General features: G+C 51.6%; 1 protein-coding gene across 8 annotated transcripts in view; it reads right to left on the bottom strand.

Moving 5' to 3' along the window:
• BMAL2 (basic helix-loop-helix ARNT like 2) overlaps window positions 1–13658 on the bottom strand; it is a 72083-nt gene that overhangs the window by 30889 nt on the left and 27536 nt on the right. For 4 of the 8 annotated variants that reach the window (XR_011646682.1, XM_071210222.1, XM_058282935.1 and 1 more), the window contains 4 exons: window positions 11781–11882; window positions 7744–7785; window positions 4801–4964; window positions 82–161 (listed from right to left, as the gene is read on the bottom strand). Coding sequence is in view for 7 of the 8 variants with exons in the window: in XM_058282935.1 (XP_058138918.1) it covers window positions 82–161; window positions 4801–4964; window positions 7744–7785; window positions 11781–11882 (388 nt within the window). In the remaining variant the exon portion in view is untranslated. The remainder of the gene's footprint in view (window positions 1–81; window positions 162–4800; window positions 4965–7743; window positions 7786–11780; window positions 11883–13658) is intronic. The other 4 variants (XM_058282937.1, XM_071210221.1, XM_058282936.1 and 1 more) reach the window with 3 other exon arrangements.

Genomic DNA, 13658 nt, shown 5'->3' with positions numbered 1-13658 from the left:
AGTCCTGTGTTCATGGCAGGAAGCCCTTTTAGAGGAAACGTGTCCTTTCAAATAACATCAACAGCTCACTGCTTTACTCACCTTAAGGACTAAGTGTCTGAGCTCATCATCCTGAATAAACGAAGGTCTGTATTTATCGCCCTCGTAAGAATTTGTCACACCTAAAAATAAGGTCAAAGAGGAGAGAAAATGTATCAGAACAGCAGTGCATCAAGTGCTCAATAAACATCAGCAGGCTGCTTGTGTTTCATCGTCCTGCTGGTGGCTTTCTCTTTTCGCAGCCCTAAGGCCTCGTGTGTAGTGATTATCTTTCCAGTATTACCAGCTTAAAATTTCTTGCTTGTAGATTATAAAACCCTAGAACAATTTATCCCTTCCTACCCAAATGTGCAGACAATAAAAGTTTTATATAAAAAAAGCATTTAAATAAAATATGCATGCAGCAATGCTTAGGAATCTAGATAGTTATTTTTATAACTTTTTAGTTTATTAAAACTAATTGCGTGAATTACGATGAATGCTTAGACTCTGGATTCTAAATGTATTTACAGGCTCAGAGAATTTTCAAATAAGAAAGGTCCTTTAAAGACCCCCATAGACTACAAAAATGTATAAAAAATAAATGAAATAATTCATTTTAGCCCCTAACACAGAGCTTATTACAGAGACCTACCAAGTCTCCAAAGCAGCTGAGAAGATGACAAAACGACACAGAATTCCAGGCCAAAACCCGGGTTAGAGAATGGTCAAAACCACACCTGCCCTCGGGGCATCCGCCAGCCCTGATCGCCAAACACTTGGGGGCCACAGAGCGGGGCGTCCCCCCTGCCTCAGGGTGCCGGCGACTCCCAGCACCACGCCACCCCTATGTCCCCCACCGCCATCCCCACCCCTCGGACCGCCGCGGACCGCAAGGAACGCTGCTTTCACAAGGCAGGCAGGGAACACCCAGGCACCTCAACCCCCACCTGGCCCGGGACGACGTGCGGCCCCAGTGCAGCACCTGCGCAGCACCTGCCTGAGTGGGGGAGGGGGGCGGGGGGGGGGGATGGATGATGGGGACGACCCCAAACATCCAGGGCACGGCACGCCATGAGTGGGTACAGGTCGCAGGTGCACCCCGAGAGCCGGCGTGACCGAAAGAACCTCCTTGGGCACCTTGGAGTCGCCCCAATGACCGTTCCTACTCTCCTTACTGCCCAGTGGCCAGCAGGGCTGCAGGGGGGTGGTGGGGGGGGAAGGCCAGCTGCGGCACAGGGCCAGACGGGGCAGGGGGGCAGATCCGTGCTGCATGACGCTTCCGGGAGTTGGCAGGACGCGGCAGAATTCCACTGCGAACCCTGGTGGGGTCAGTCACAGGGTGGGTGGACCCCAGCTGGCAGGTGAGGGCGGTGACAGCGGAGCTGGATGCAGCAGGGCGTGGCCAGCCACCATGACCCATGCAGTGTCCACTGTCCACTGTCTGTCCAAGATGGGACACGAAGCGGACCCGGGCTGAGCTCGGGTGGCAAAATGAGGGATCACCAACCTCTCCCCAGCGCTCAGTGGGGAAACAAGGACCAAGATGACACTGCTACAGCTGCCGCCGTAACTGTTGCCTCCACCACCAGGGAGCCTGCCTGGCGCTGACTGCGATTATTTATTTTTAAAAAGATTTTCACATGTTTTATTTGATCCACCCAACTGTGCCAGGAAGGCAACTCCCCCCCACCCCTGCCCCCCGCCCTGCTGTTTTTGCTCTCTGTGTCCACTGGCTGTGTGATCTTCTGTATCTATTTCTCTCTTTCTGTCGTCTCATCTTTCTCCTCTAGGATTCCCTGGGATTCAGTCCTGGGGACCTCTGATGGGGAGAGAGGTTCCCTGTCAATTGTGCCACCTCAGTTCCTGGTCTTTGCTGCGCTTCACCCTGACTCTCCCCTTTGTCTCTTTTGTCGCGTCATCATCTTGCTGCGTGACTCACTTGCGCAGGCACTGGCTCACACGTGGGCACTGGCTTACCACGCAAGCACGGTCTTCTTTTTCACCAGGAGGCCCCAGGGCTGGAACCCGTCTCCTCCCATGTAGTAGGCGGAGGCCTTCTCACCTGAGCTGCACCCTTACCTAGTCTTTACTCTTAACAGGCGCCCTATAAGGCAAACGCAGATCCGTGTCTCCTAGTGGAAAGTGAGTCAGGAGCCAGGAGGTCGGGCCCAGAACGCACGCCTTGAACCACAGCACCTCCGGCCCCTCAGACCACAGGCCCCTGGAACGCTCGCTGGGGACAGGGCTACGCAGCCCGAGGGCGGCGGGGGCTGGGAGGACGCAGGGAGGGCCGGGGTCTGGGCCCGCCCCAGCACAGGAGCAGCGACGCCAGGCCGCCCCCCAGGGCCTGCTGCGCTCTACAGCGGGGGCGGCGGCCCTCGCCCTCCCTCCAGCCCGGGAAACCTGCCGCGGGGCAGGGGAGCCCACCGCCCACCTGCCGCCCTCCAGGTCAGGGCACGGCCAGGCGCCTCGTCCTCCTGCTCGGGGCCTGGGCTGGGGGAGCTCGCGGGGCCTCTGCTAAGGGCGCTGGGCCCTGCCCGCCTCGGCATCGGCTCTGGACCCGCGGCTCGCGTGGGCAATGTCCCCACATCGGGGGACGAGGCCCCGGGGGCTCTGCACCCCAGGCTGCACCCGGCTCCCAGGGTGCCCCCGCCCAGGTCCCGGCATCGCCTTGCTCGGCCCTCCACGGGGACGGGCACCCCCGGGGCCCAAGGCTCTCCCAGGAGTCCACCCCTCCCGGGCGGCAGCCCTGCCTGACGCGTCTTTACACCCAGACAGGCCCGAGAGGCCGGGGACTGCCGCCAAAGGACCGCCTGGAACTCGCTGAAGGGTCGTGGCTTTTCCTCGGCCTCCCCAGGACGTTTCTAACATGAAAGGAGTAAGGAATTTTCGGGCTGTCATGCAGCGACTCCAGACCCGCCGCACCCACCTGTCAGGCCCTGCTGTGGGTTAGGGAGCATCTCGCTTCCTACTGGCCATATAGGACCAGCCCCACTCATGCCCCAAGGAAGCTCCGGGCCGTGCCCGCGCCCGCCGCCTTCCGTCAGTGCCCCCGCTGGCTCCCCTCCCCAACCCCAGCTCTGCACCCCCACACTGGCTGCCCAGATCTAAGGAAGGTGACTTAAAGTATATGCTTACAACGTGCACAACTTACTACTTTTTTTTTTCTTGAGGTACCGGGATGGGGATTAAACCTGGGACCTCTTGTGTAGGAAGCCGGCACTCAACCACTGAGCCATGTCGGCTCCCGAGCTGGTTTTATCGTTTGTTTGTTTGTTTTCTCAGGAGGCATCGGGAGCTCCCGTGTGGGAGGCAGGCGCTCAACTGCTCGAGCCACTTCCGCTCCCTTTTTTTTTAAGATTTATTTTCTTTTTCTCTCCCCTTCTTCCCCCCCGCCCCAGTTGTCTGCTCTCTGTGTCCACTTGCTGTGTGTTCGTCTGTGACTGCTTCTATCCTTATCAGTGGCACTGGGAATCTGTGTTTCTTTTTGTTGCGTCATCTTGTGTCAGCTCTCTGTGTGTGCGGCACCATTCCTGGGCAGGCTGCACTTTCTTTCGCGCTGGGCGGCTCTCCTTACGGGGCACACTCCTTGCGTGTGGGGCTCCCCTACGCAGGGGACACCCCTGCGTGCCAGGGCACTCCTTGCGCACATCAGCACTGTGCATGGGCCAGCTCCACACAGGTCAAGGAGGCCCGGGGTTTGAACCGCAGACCTCCCATGTGGTAGACGGACACCCTACTCACTGGGCCAAGTCCGCTTCCCCCCACAACTTACCATTAAGCGAGCCTTCAGCAGCAGCCCCTGGCCTCACCTCCCCATTCACATTTGCTCCCTCCCCCCCTGCCCCCCTCCCCTCACTGGAGGTATCCCCAGATCTTCTGTTCATTTTGGAGGAAGAACCTCTGTGCCTGGCCCCGACCTGCTCCAGAAGCCCCGGTTCATGTCCCCAAAGCACTTTAACTTGACTTGGCAAATCCCTCAATTCTACCCGCATAATTGCCTTTTCCTGGCGAGCCGTGTAGGGTAGATCTAAACCGAGACACTTGGTCACCCTTGGCGCATTTCTTTTTTGGCTTTTTGAGCCAAATAGCTCTGGTATGTTTTCTGTCTTCACGAATCTGAACGTAGGAGCGCCTCCCCTCTGTGGCTCTCCAGGCTGCCTGTCTCCTCAGTGCGCCTAAAACGCACGTCTGTCTCAGTTACTCTGCCGGGATTATTCCCAAGCCAGCTGGGGCTTCTGTTACACACACGTACTCGTTACGCAGCAATTCAAGCTTCAAGCTCAAGTTGGGGAACTGCCAACGTTAGTAATTATCACACACCTGCGAAGGCCCCTCTTCGCACAGCGCCTCGTGTGAGTGAAGATCCTCCAGGAGAAGCTGACGACGTGAGGAGGGTTTCTTTGCTAAGAATTGGAATCTACCAATAACTTAAGTGATAATAAATAATGCCACACTTCAGAGCTCTGAACTACTGAGAGGTTATCACAGCCGGTGTGGCCATGTCCACACGTACATGGGAAACAAACAGGGGCGTGAACGCTTGTTCAGGTTCCCGCGCTTAGGGCTGAGATAAAGCCTTCTCAGACCAGGTATTCTGCCCTTCTGCTCACTATTCTGTCTACATCCAGAATGTGGAAAAGCTTCAAAATTAAAATTTGACATTTGAAAAGCTTCGAAGATAAATGACGAACATTTTTTTCGAAAGCTGGAAGGCACAGTTGGAGTCCCTGCAGGCAGGCTCCCTGGGGGCGGGCGGGCGCCGCGGGCCCTGCTCACCTCGCCCTCGCGCGGTCCTGAGGTGCTGCACCGCCGCCCTCAGCACCGTCAGCTTGTCCAGCTTCCCGGGCGCCGGGCCGCGCGGCGGGAGCGCCGCCGCCAGCTCCTCGATGAGGCGATTCATCTTCTCTCTCCTCCGCTTCTCCGTCTGGCTGTGAGCTTCCCTAAGAGGGAGGAAGACCGTCCTGAGCTGGACGACGTCGCACCCGCAGCCACCCCGAGGCGCAGTGCACGCGCCCCGGCCGGGAAGGCGCAGGGCCCCCGGCCCACCTCCCGCCTGGCTCTGCCTCCCCCACCCTGCTTCTTCAAGCCTCCAGGACCGAGGCTGCCGCAGGCCCCGCGGCTGTGCCACCCCCCCGGGCCGAGGGCCACGGGCGCCTCCCCTGCAGGGCCAGCCCCCCGGCGTGCGCCTCGACCCGCTCTGCCGCCTGGCCCTGGCCCGCGGGCGCGCAAGTCCCTTTTCTCTGAAAAGCTCCTTCCCTTCATACTCTCTTATTTTACAAATATTTTTAGTCCTCTCTCTCCCAGGCACTTCTCAGCTGTTAAACCAGGCCTCCCCCGCAACCAGCACTGTCCTGGCAAGGCCACCCTCCCCCAGAGGCCTGGCGCGGGCTCGCTCTGCTGGGGGTCCTTCCCCGCAGGCTTCTGCGGCGCTCGCCTCTCGCACCCTCCGTCCTGCCTGTGTGGCTCAGGGCCTCCGTCCCTCGTCCAGCTCCCTCTGTCCTTCAGTGCTGGTGCCCCCAGCATTCGCAACGGGACCGTGCTCCCTCACAAGCCTGTACAACTCCTCACAAGCCGCTGCCTGCTAAACTCAGGCGTGCGTCCCCCAGTCCCAGGCTGCTGGAACTCGGCTGCTGCACCTCGATGATTCTCAAGCACCCAAACTCAAGAAACCCCAAACCAAACGTCCTCACTCCCTTCCACCCCATTTCAACTCCCCTCCTCCACCACCCCTGATTTGCTCTTTCTTCTATGGGGTTTGTCTTGGTTGGCAACATCACATCCACCCAAGCCAAAAACGTAGATGCATTCTAGATCCTTCTCTCTCCTTCACCCTGAAGAGCGGAATAATCACAAATTCCTGGAGGTTTCCGTTCTTAAAATATTTCCTACATCTGTCTCCTCCACTCCATCCGCTCTGCCACTGCCTTATGACAATTCACTGCTACCCATTGTCTCCTTATGATGTTCCTTCCTTAGTGTCTTCCTCTTCATTTACCCTACCCACGACTTCCAGAAATACGTTCTCAAACAAATCAAATCACTTAACTGCCTTTCCTAAACGGGCTCAATGCATTTCCACTGGCCGAGAGGAATACCAAACGTCTCCACCTCATCTCCAGCTGCACCTCTCCACGCCTTCTCCTTAGAGCTCCATTCTCACACAGCACCCTGCCCCACAGCTGGCCAGTTCCCAAACATGCCGTGTCATTTCATGTCTCCTCCTTGCTTTGCTCTTTACTAGGCTTGGTGTATCCTTCCCTTTTATATTCTCTGGAAAATCCTTTTCCTTCTTCAGAACCTAGCTCAGACATTTTTCTTCTGCGCTTTTCCTGACTAGTGCATAATTACTTACTTCCCTCTCTGCTACATCGACACCTTTGACACATCATCACTGTATCTCATCACACCCAAGCCACCATCAGTGGTAAGATGCACTATTGGTTAATGTATCACAAAGGAAGAAAAACGCTGCCAGCTAACAGTAAGATATCACCTGGTAAGACAGATGAAAGAATGGGGGGAAATGTATACCTTAGAACTGAAGAATTATACAATTTCACTTTACTAACTTTACTGCAATTATTTGTCATTTTCTCCTAAAACCCTCAGAGCACAGCAACTCCATACTTTGTAGACAGAAGAATTTGGAGGGGTAGTCAATAGGAAAGAGGCTGCGTAAGGGACTTAACCTCAATTTGTCTTTAGACAGACTTAAAATTAGACCAAAGAAAATGCTATTTTCCATTGAAGAGAGGAGGAGGGAACTGACGGGGACTGAAGGCGCTAACTCCCCCAACGCCATTTGCCTTTGGCACTGCCGAACCTAGAACGCAGTCTACACCAAATGGAATTCAAATTAAAATTATCCACTCGCACTTTGGTCTATTCACAAGCACTTTTCAGGCTGACATCTTAGAGGAAAGGGTCGTGATAGCTGTGCTCTTGCTAGAACCATCTTCTTCCTAGCAGGATTAACCCGGCAGGCCTGCGCAGCAGAAGGGGTGCTCTCTTCCAGAGCGGGATCTGGAGGCAAGCGAGAGCAGGCCGCGTGGACGCCCCGTGGCGGGCGGCCGCGGAGGGGACCAGGCAGCTCTTGGACAGGAGCGTGACGTGAGGGGCCCGTGGAGGAAAGGCGGGCTTCGGAGCCCCGCAGAGCCCTGCGTTCCGCCCTGCAGGCCCCCAGGCCCCGGCTCTGCTCTTGGTCTGTGTAACCTCGTTACCTACGCCCTGACGTTAGGCCACTGCGAGCCGTCGCCGCGTTCTGCAGAAGAATCTCAATTAAATGAAGAGAAGGCGAAACCCAGATCTGGCCATGTCGTCAGAGGTCGAAAAAATTGTTTCGTTCAAAGACTGTATTGGAATAGTTAACCAAGGGTATATGGGGACTTCTTCCTAATAATCAGACTCTCCTCATAGGTATTTCTGATTTGTGGATAATATGAAGCATTTTTTTCAAGAACTTTAAAAACAATCGTTGTTTTTAATAAACAGCCATTCTAAGAGAGATTTAAAAGCACAAAAGTCAAAATGTTACCCAAGTAGAAAAGAAAGGAACAGGTACCTGATAATAGTCATTATTTCTCAGAACATTAAAAAAAAAAAAAAAAAATCTAATACTCAACGACCCATTCAGTCTTGACACCACATTTAGCACTGGCTCAAGATGTGCATGTGCCGCATTTTCCACCCACCACGTCCCCTCTCAACAGTGTAATGTACCTGAAGGACTTCATTTTTACTTGTTGCTCACCATCTTCCATTCTATAAAAAAGCAGGATAAAATATCAAACTACGTGAAGCAGTTTTTCTGTAATTCTTGGGAGAGAAATAAACGTGAGTTTAAGTCCAATCACCCCGATTCCTCTTCAGTCTTACAGTTCAAGTGTATCACGGAACACGTAACGACCCGAAACGCTTGCTGCTCTCTGCAAGTGTCCTGAGCATGCCATGTCCACCAGGGTAATAAAAAGCTGCCATGGCTGATAATGGGCAATAACTGCTGTGCTATTGAGAAATGATTTCATGCCAACCTTGAGAAGGAGTAAGATGCTCAGAGAATATATATTAAACAAAATAAAGGTAATTTTTAAATTCGTGATCTGACCCCAAAACTTACAATAATAGTATTAAAACCAGTCTCAAAATGCATTAAGAATCTCAGAGTTTTAATCAAAAGGAATTTATTTTACCTGAAAGTTTGCCTAGCTGATAAGAAGCATTACTGAAAAGTAGAAACTCTGATTATTTGCCAATAATGCTAAATTTCACGTTTGTATATTCTCCAGTGTCGAAACGCAGTCACCAAACTGGCTCTGAAAGGAATACACCGAGGGTGACAGAACACCTGCAACATTAAAAAGTGTACAGGCTGAGGAGCTTTTAAAAATACATGTTTCTATTATTTGTGTTCCAAAGTATTTGTTTTTGGGGAGGAAATTTGAAAAATTCAGGGAAAAGCACGCATAATCCCAGCACCTGGATATAAGTTAATATTTGACTGCGTCTCCTTCCGCTCTCTTCCCTCCACACGTGGAGACATACCAAAAAACTCTTTGGCACCTTAGCCGTGGTGTGTGCTTGTGTCGTGAATGTGTTCCTACCCTCTGTACAGGACAAATGAAATTGAGATCATAATATATAATTTTTATGTCTTGTCTTACTCACTCAGCACCGTAGCATGAGTATTCTCCCTTATCTTCAAATATTCTGAGAAAACATGATTTGAAATGATTAAATTGAAGTCCACTGAGTAGTAATACCATAATTGATCTAAACAATTTCTCTCTTGGATATTTCAATTGTTCCAATTTTTCAAAATTATAAGTAATATGGCAAATAATGTTGTGGTGCATGTATCTTTGATTATTCTCCTAGGATAAGTTTCTAGAAGTACAATTTATTGATAACTATTTTAAGGCTTTTAATTCATCTTGCCAAATTTCCCAGACGTAACAAACATCATTCTTCAAGTTTTGCAACAAGTTTGACTACTTGAACTATTTTATTATTTGTGTTTGTAATATTTTTCTGCTTAATTTTTCTGTCTATTGAAAAGCTAATAAATCTTATGAAGAGATGTTGATTACCGTTCCAAATAAAGAGGACCACTGAGAGAAAAGCTGAATCAGGGGTGCTCTGGCAGCCACTGCCTGAATAAAGGAAGCTTTCGTATGTATGGTATTTGATCAAGCAGTTGTCGCACACAGCATCTGGGTCTCACACCGCCGTGATGTAGTTAGTTGTTCCTATCACCGCTTCACCGAGGAAGGGACGGGCCTGACGCGGCTGCTCACGCGCAGGTGCAGACGCAGAGCGGGGGCCGCTGGCTGCTCTCCACCGTCCCCCGCTGCTTCACTGTTGCTGCTCTGTGGTTGGCACAAACAAAATTAAAGTTTCCCTGACGCAAAAGAGAGGGTCAGAGTCAGTCGGCTTCTTTCATGGTTTTAGGCTGACTTCATATTTGGGAAGTAAAAAGGAGAAAAATTACACAGAAAGAAAAGATGATTTTCTTCCTTAGCAGCCTGGAGCTATATATTCAGACACCGTATTTCAGTTTCAAAAGGTAAACTTAAGCTTGTTTAAATCACATTTTTGCTCTGATTATAGATGTTTTAGCAAAAAAACTCATTGACTGAACTCAGCTCCTTGATGTGAAGTCCAAAAACATGGCACTTAGGAAATCCAAATCTACTTTTATTGAATGGTCTTTGGTAGAAGAGAATAAAGGTAGGAGCTTGTGAGTCAAACAACTCATTTCATGTCTTTGTTTGAAGCATGAACCTAGATGACTAGTAAAGTTTCTCTGTATTTTTGCTCCGTGCTGGCATTTGATTTGCAGTCACAGTATTTTTTGCACATGGATTGAAACAAGCTCTCTGAATGTACGTTCAGAGTAATATATGCCTTAGGCGCACTTCCTGAGTGTCGCATCTTACACTTCAGTAACATAATGTTTTTCAAAACTTAGAGCAAACTTGGTCTGAAAACTTCTCTGACTGCATTTTGAATGAAACGTAGGCATTCTCCCCAAGCCGACCAAAGACACAGGAACCGGAAGCCGATACCCCTCGAAACAGGCTCCCGATGTGCAGCTCTCCCTGCAGTCCTCATGTTGCGGCTCTCTTCCTCTGGGTTCCGGGACATGCTGCACTGCAGAGCCACGTCCTCTCACGTTCTCAGAAGCCCTCCTCCTCTGCCGTCTGCAGCCAGTGTAACCCGCGTCTCTTCTCGGCCCCGGAGTCTTCCCACTGCACACACTCGCCCCAGCGCCTTCATCCCGTCCACAGTCTCCACTGCTTCCTGAACACTCATGCCGCCCGGATCTTCCTCGAGGTCAGGGCTGGACCCGGAGCACCAGGCTCTTTGCCCGCAGCCCACGTGGAGGGCACCGAGATAGCCCGTGTTCAGCGTGTCCAAAACTGAACTCGTCGTCTTCCCTCCTTCTCAGTAAACAGCAATACCATCCTCCTCCTGGGCACCCAGGCCTGAAGACGTGGACACTTCTTATCTTCCTCTCTCCCCAGCCTGGGGCCACAAAGTCTAATTTCTCCCCTACCCCCTGGTTGTTTGTGCTTGTTGTCTGCTCTCTGTGTCTGCTCATTGTGTGTTCTTTGTGTCTGCTAATGTTCTTTTAGGAGGTGCTGGGAACTGAACAGGGACCTCCCATGTGGGAAGGAGCTGCCCAATCACTTGAGCCATATCTGCTCCCTATTTGCTGTGTCTCTTGTTGCTTCATCTCCTTGTGTCAGCTCATTGCATCAGCTCACTGTCTTGCTTGTCTTCTTCAGAAGGCACCGGGAACCGAACCCAGGACCTCGCATATGGGAGATGGGCGCCCAACTCTTGAGCCACATCCATTCCCATCTCTTCTAACTGTGCCTCCAGATGTCTCCTCCATCCCATGTCCTTCCTGCCAGGGCCACTGTCCCAGGCTGGCGCTCGTGGGATCTCACCCATACCCCAGCAAAAGGCTTTCCACCGTCCCCTCTGCCTGCGGCGCTGCCCTCCTGCAACCCCTCCTCCAAGCTAATCCAGAGTGATCCTCTGAAAAGTCCCCTCCCACTGGAAATCCTTCCGCTTCCCCTTTGCCGTCGAGATAATGTTCACATTCTTTAGTTCAGCAGGCCAGGCCCTTCCAGACCAAGTGCACCTGTGACCCTCAAGCCTCCTGGTTCGCCCGTCCCGTGACAACACTCGTCTCCTCATCGGCGACGTGCTATTTCATGCCACAGGGCTTTAGCACGGCTGTCCCTTCCACCTAGAATCCCCTCCCCACTCCTGCTCCACGCAGCTCGTGTCTACTCTTCACAACTTTTACTCTTTTACAACTTGGCTTAGGGCAACTTCGCCAGGAAGCTCATTAAATCTTCTTCAAATGTCTGGCTTTTTTGCTGCCAGAGTACCCCTATCTCCTGGTCGACGGGGGTCCCGCGGGGGTACTGGGTAAACGTTTAATGAACACATTCCAGATCACCACTGAAGAGCAAGGGCAAACTTTTTCACATGCTCTTTTAGTTGAAAAATGCCCAGCCCACGGGGACTGCATTAATAAAGTCAGTTTCCGAGCTACCGGATGGCTGTGGTGCGGGATCCTCTGTGGGGGACGTTATGCACTGAGCATGGTGTGAAATCCATTGTGTCACTGGAGGGGATGGCCTGGGGCCGCGTGGGGGGCTGCTGGCTGGACGGTAAGCCTTGGCGATGGAGACCCTCCTGCCATGCGCTCCCTGCCCTCGTCGCTAGGGAGGGGTACGTACCTGCTGCCACTGGAAGCTGGTATTTCTATCCTTGTTGCAAGAAGACAGGGAAAGGGGTCCTGAGAAAGCCTTTCCGCCACTTTTCCTGGGACGGTTCCTGACCTGGAAGGAAGGAGGTCACTGACCCGCCGGGCAGTGGGCGGCACTGCTGGAGGTACCTTACCCTGCCCGGGGCGCCGTGAGGCAGCGGGCGTTCTAACCTGCTGGACAAGGTGCTTGAGGCTGCCGAGCGCTGGCCGGCATCCTCCTTTTCTAAAACGTGGGCATTTAACTAAATAACCCTTACTCTAGCTTGCGGCCAAAGATCTCTACCTTATAAGGACTGTGAGTGTTTATAAAATTTCCCCTACCCCGACCCCATTCTCCCATTCACCCCCAAAACCACTATAAGGTCTCAACAATGCCCCCTCCTTGATATAAAACTGTTGCCTCTAATATTCACTGCCCAACTTCAACATCATCACATTTAGATACTAAGAGAGAAGAGTGGAACTGAGGACGCTGAAGAATAAGGAAAATAATAGAGGATTAACAGTCAATTCCAGCTCAAGGTGAGCGGGAACTTTGTCTTGATACCTTAGAATGAAGACAGCAAATAGCGCTGCGCAGACTAACACCTGAGCAACTGCATTCTTTCTGATCATCCACATTAATGGAAAAGACTAAGAAATGCAAACAAAAATGGCAGAGAATTGTCTAATGTTTATATATGGCTTGGGAAGTGCTTTGGTAGCTACATCTGAATAGCCCTAATTCTGAGGTCTTGGGAACTGACGCTGGATTGTGAAGCATATTGTGAAGAATGGAGGCCAGGAGAGCGAGGAGGTTTCCTTCTGGCTTGTCCTGGGCTCCCGCCAGACCTCTCCTTCCTCCACGCTGCAGTCGAGCCGTGCCTCGCACACTCGTGTAAAGAGCAGCCTAAGGTCGGCTGCTCCGGATACCATGCGCGTTCTGCCCTGTTACTTTCTTCATATAAACCCTAGCTTTGCTTGACATAGAGGTGCAATGGACACCAATCCAATATCCACATAGAAGAGGTGGCATTGGATTGGGAAAAGTGGACATGGTGGCTGAAGGGTATGGGAAAAGGCAGGAAGAGATGAGAGGTGGAGGCATCTTTGGGACATGGAGCTGCCCTGGATGGTGCTTCAGGGGCAATCACCGGACATTGTAAATCCTCACAGGGCCCACTGGATGGAATGGGGGAGAGTATGGGCCATGATGTGGATCATTGACCATGAGGTGCAGAGGTGCCCAAAGATGTACTTACCAAATGCAATGGATGTGTCATGATGATGGGAACGAGTGTTGCTGGCGGGGGGGAGAGGTGGAGTGGGGGTGTGGGGTTGAATGGGACCTCATATATATATTTTTAATGTAATATTATTACAAAGTCAATAAAAAAAAATTAAAAAATAAAAAAATAAACCCTAGCTTTGGGGAGGTCGTTAAAGAATATTAGAGGCTGCAAAGCACTTCAGGCAGTAAGAGTTAAGAATCCTGAAAATGATTTTACTTATTTAACTCAATTACTATGGAAAACCAGATTTTTTATAAGACTGATCTGACCACAGATAACCAAAGGTTGACTGTTATGTGAAGGATGAGTGAGGTGAAAAGTGAATGGAGTAATTATTTTAGCCAAACATGCAGGAAGATGCTCTCCCCATGGTTACATATTTTGAGTAAGAAGACAGGTACCTTGACGACCATCAATAATCAGTGAATTACCCTTATGCTCCTGTATCTCTTTCAAACTTGCCTTGACCCTCCTAGGTCCCTAGCAACCTTCAGAGTCGAAGAAGGACCAGGTCAACCACGGACAGGTGGCAGGTAGCTGGGTAAGCCATGGCCCCCATCCAAGTGTTACCATGCACT

The sequence above is a fragment of the Dasypus novemcinctus genome, chromosome 20, assembly GCF_030445035.2.
Source record: "Dasypus novemcinctus isolate mDasNov1 chromosome 20, mDasNov1.1.hap2, whole genome shotgun sequence".
NCBI classification, from domain to species: domain Eukaryota; kingdom Metazoa; phylum Chordata; class Mammalia; order Cingulata; family Dasypodidae; genus Dasypus; species Dasypus novemcinctus.
The sequence above is the reverse complement of the archived record's forward strand: the minus strand, read 5'-3'. Positions and strand labels throughout refer to the sequence as shown.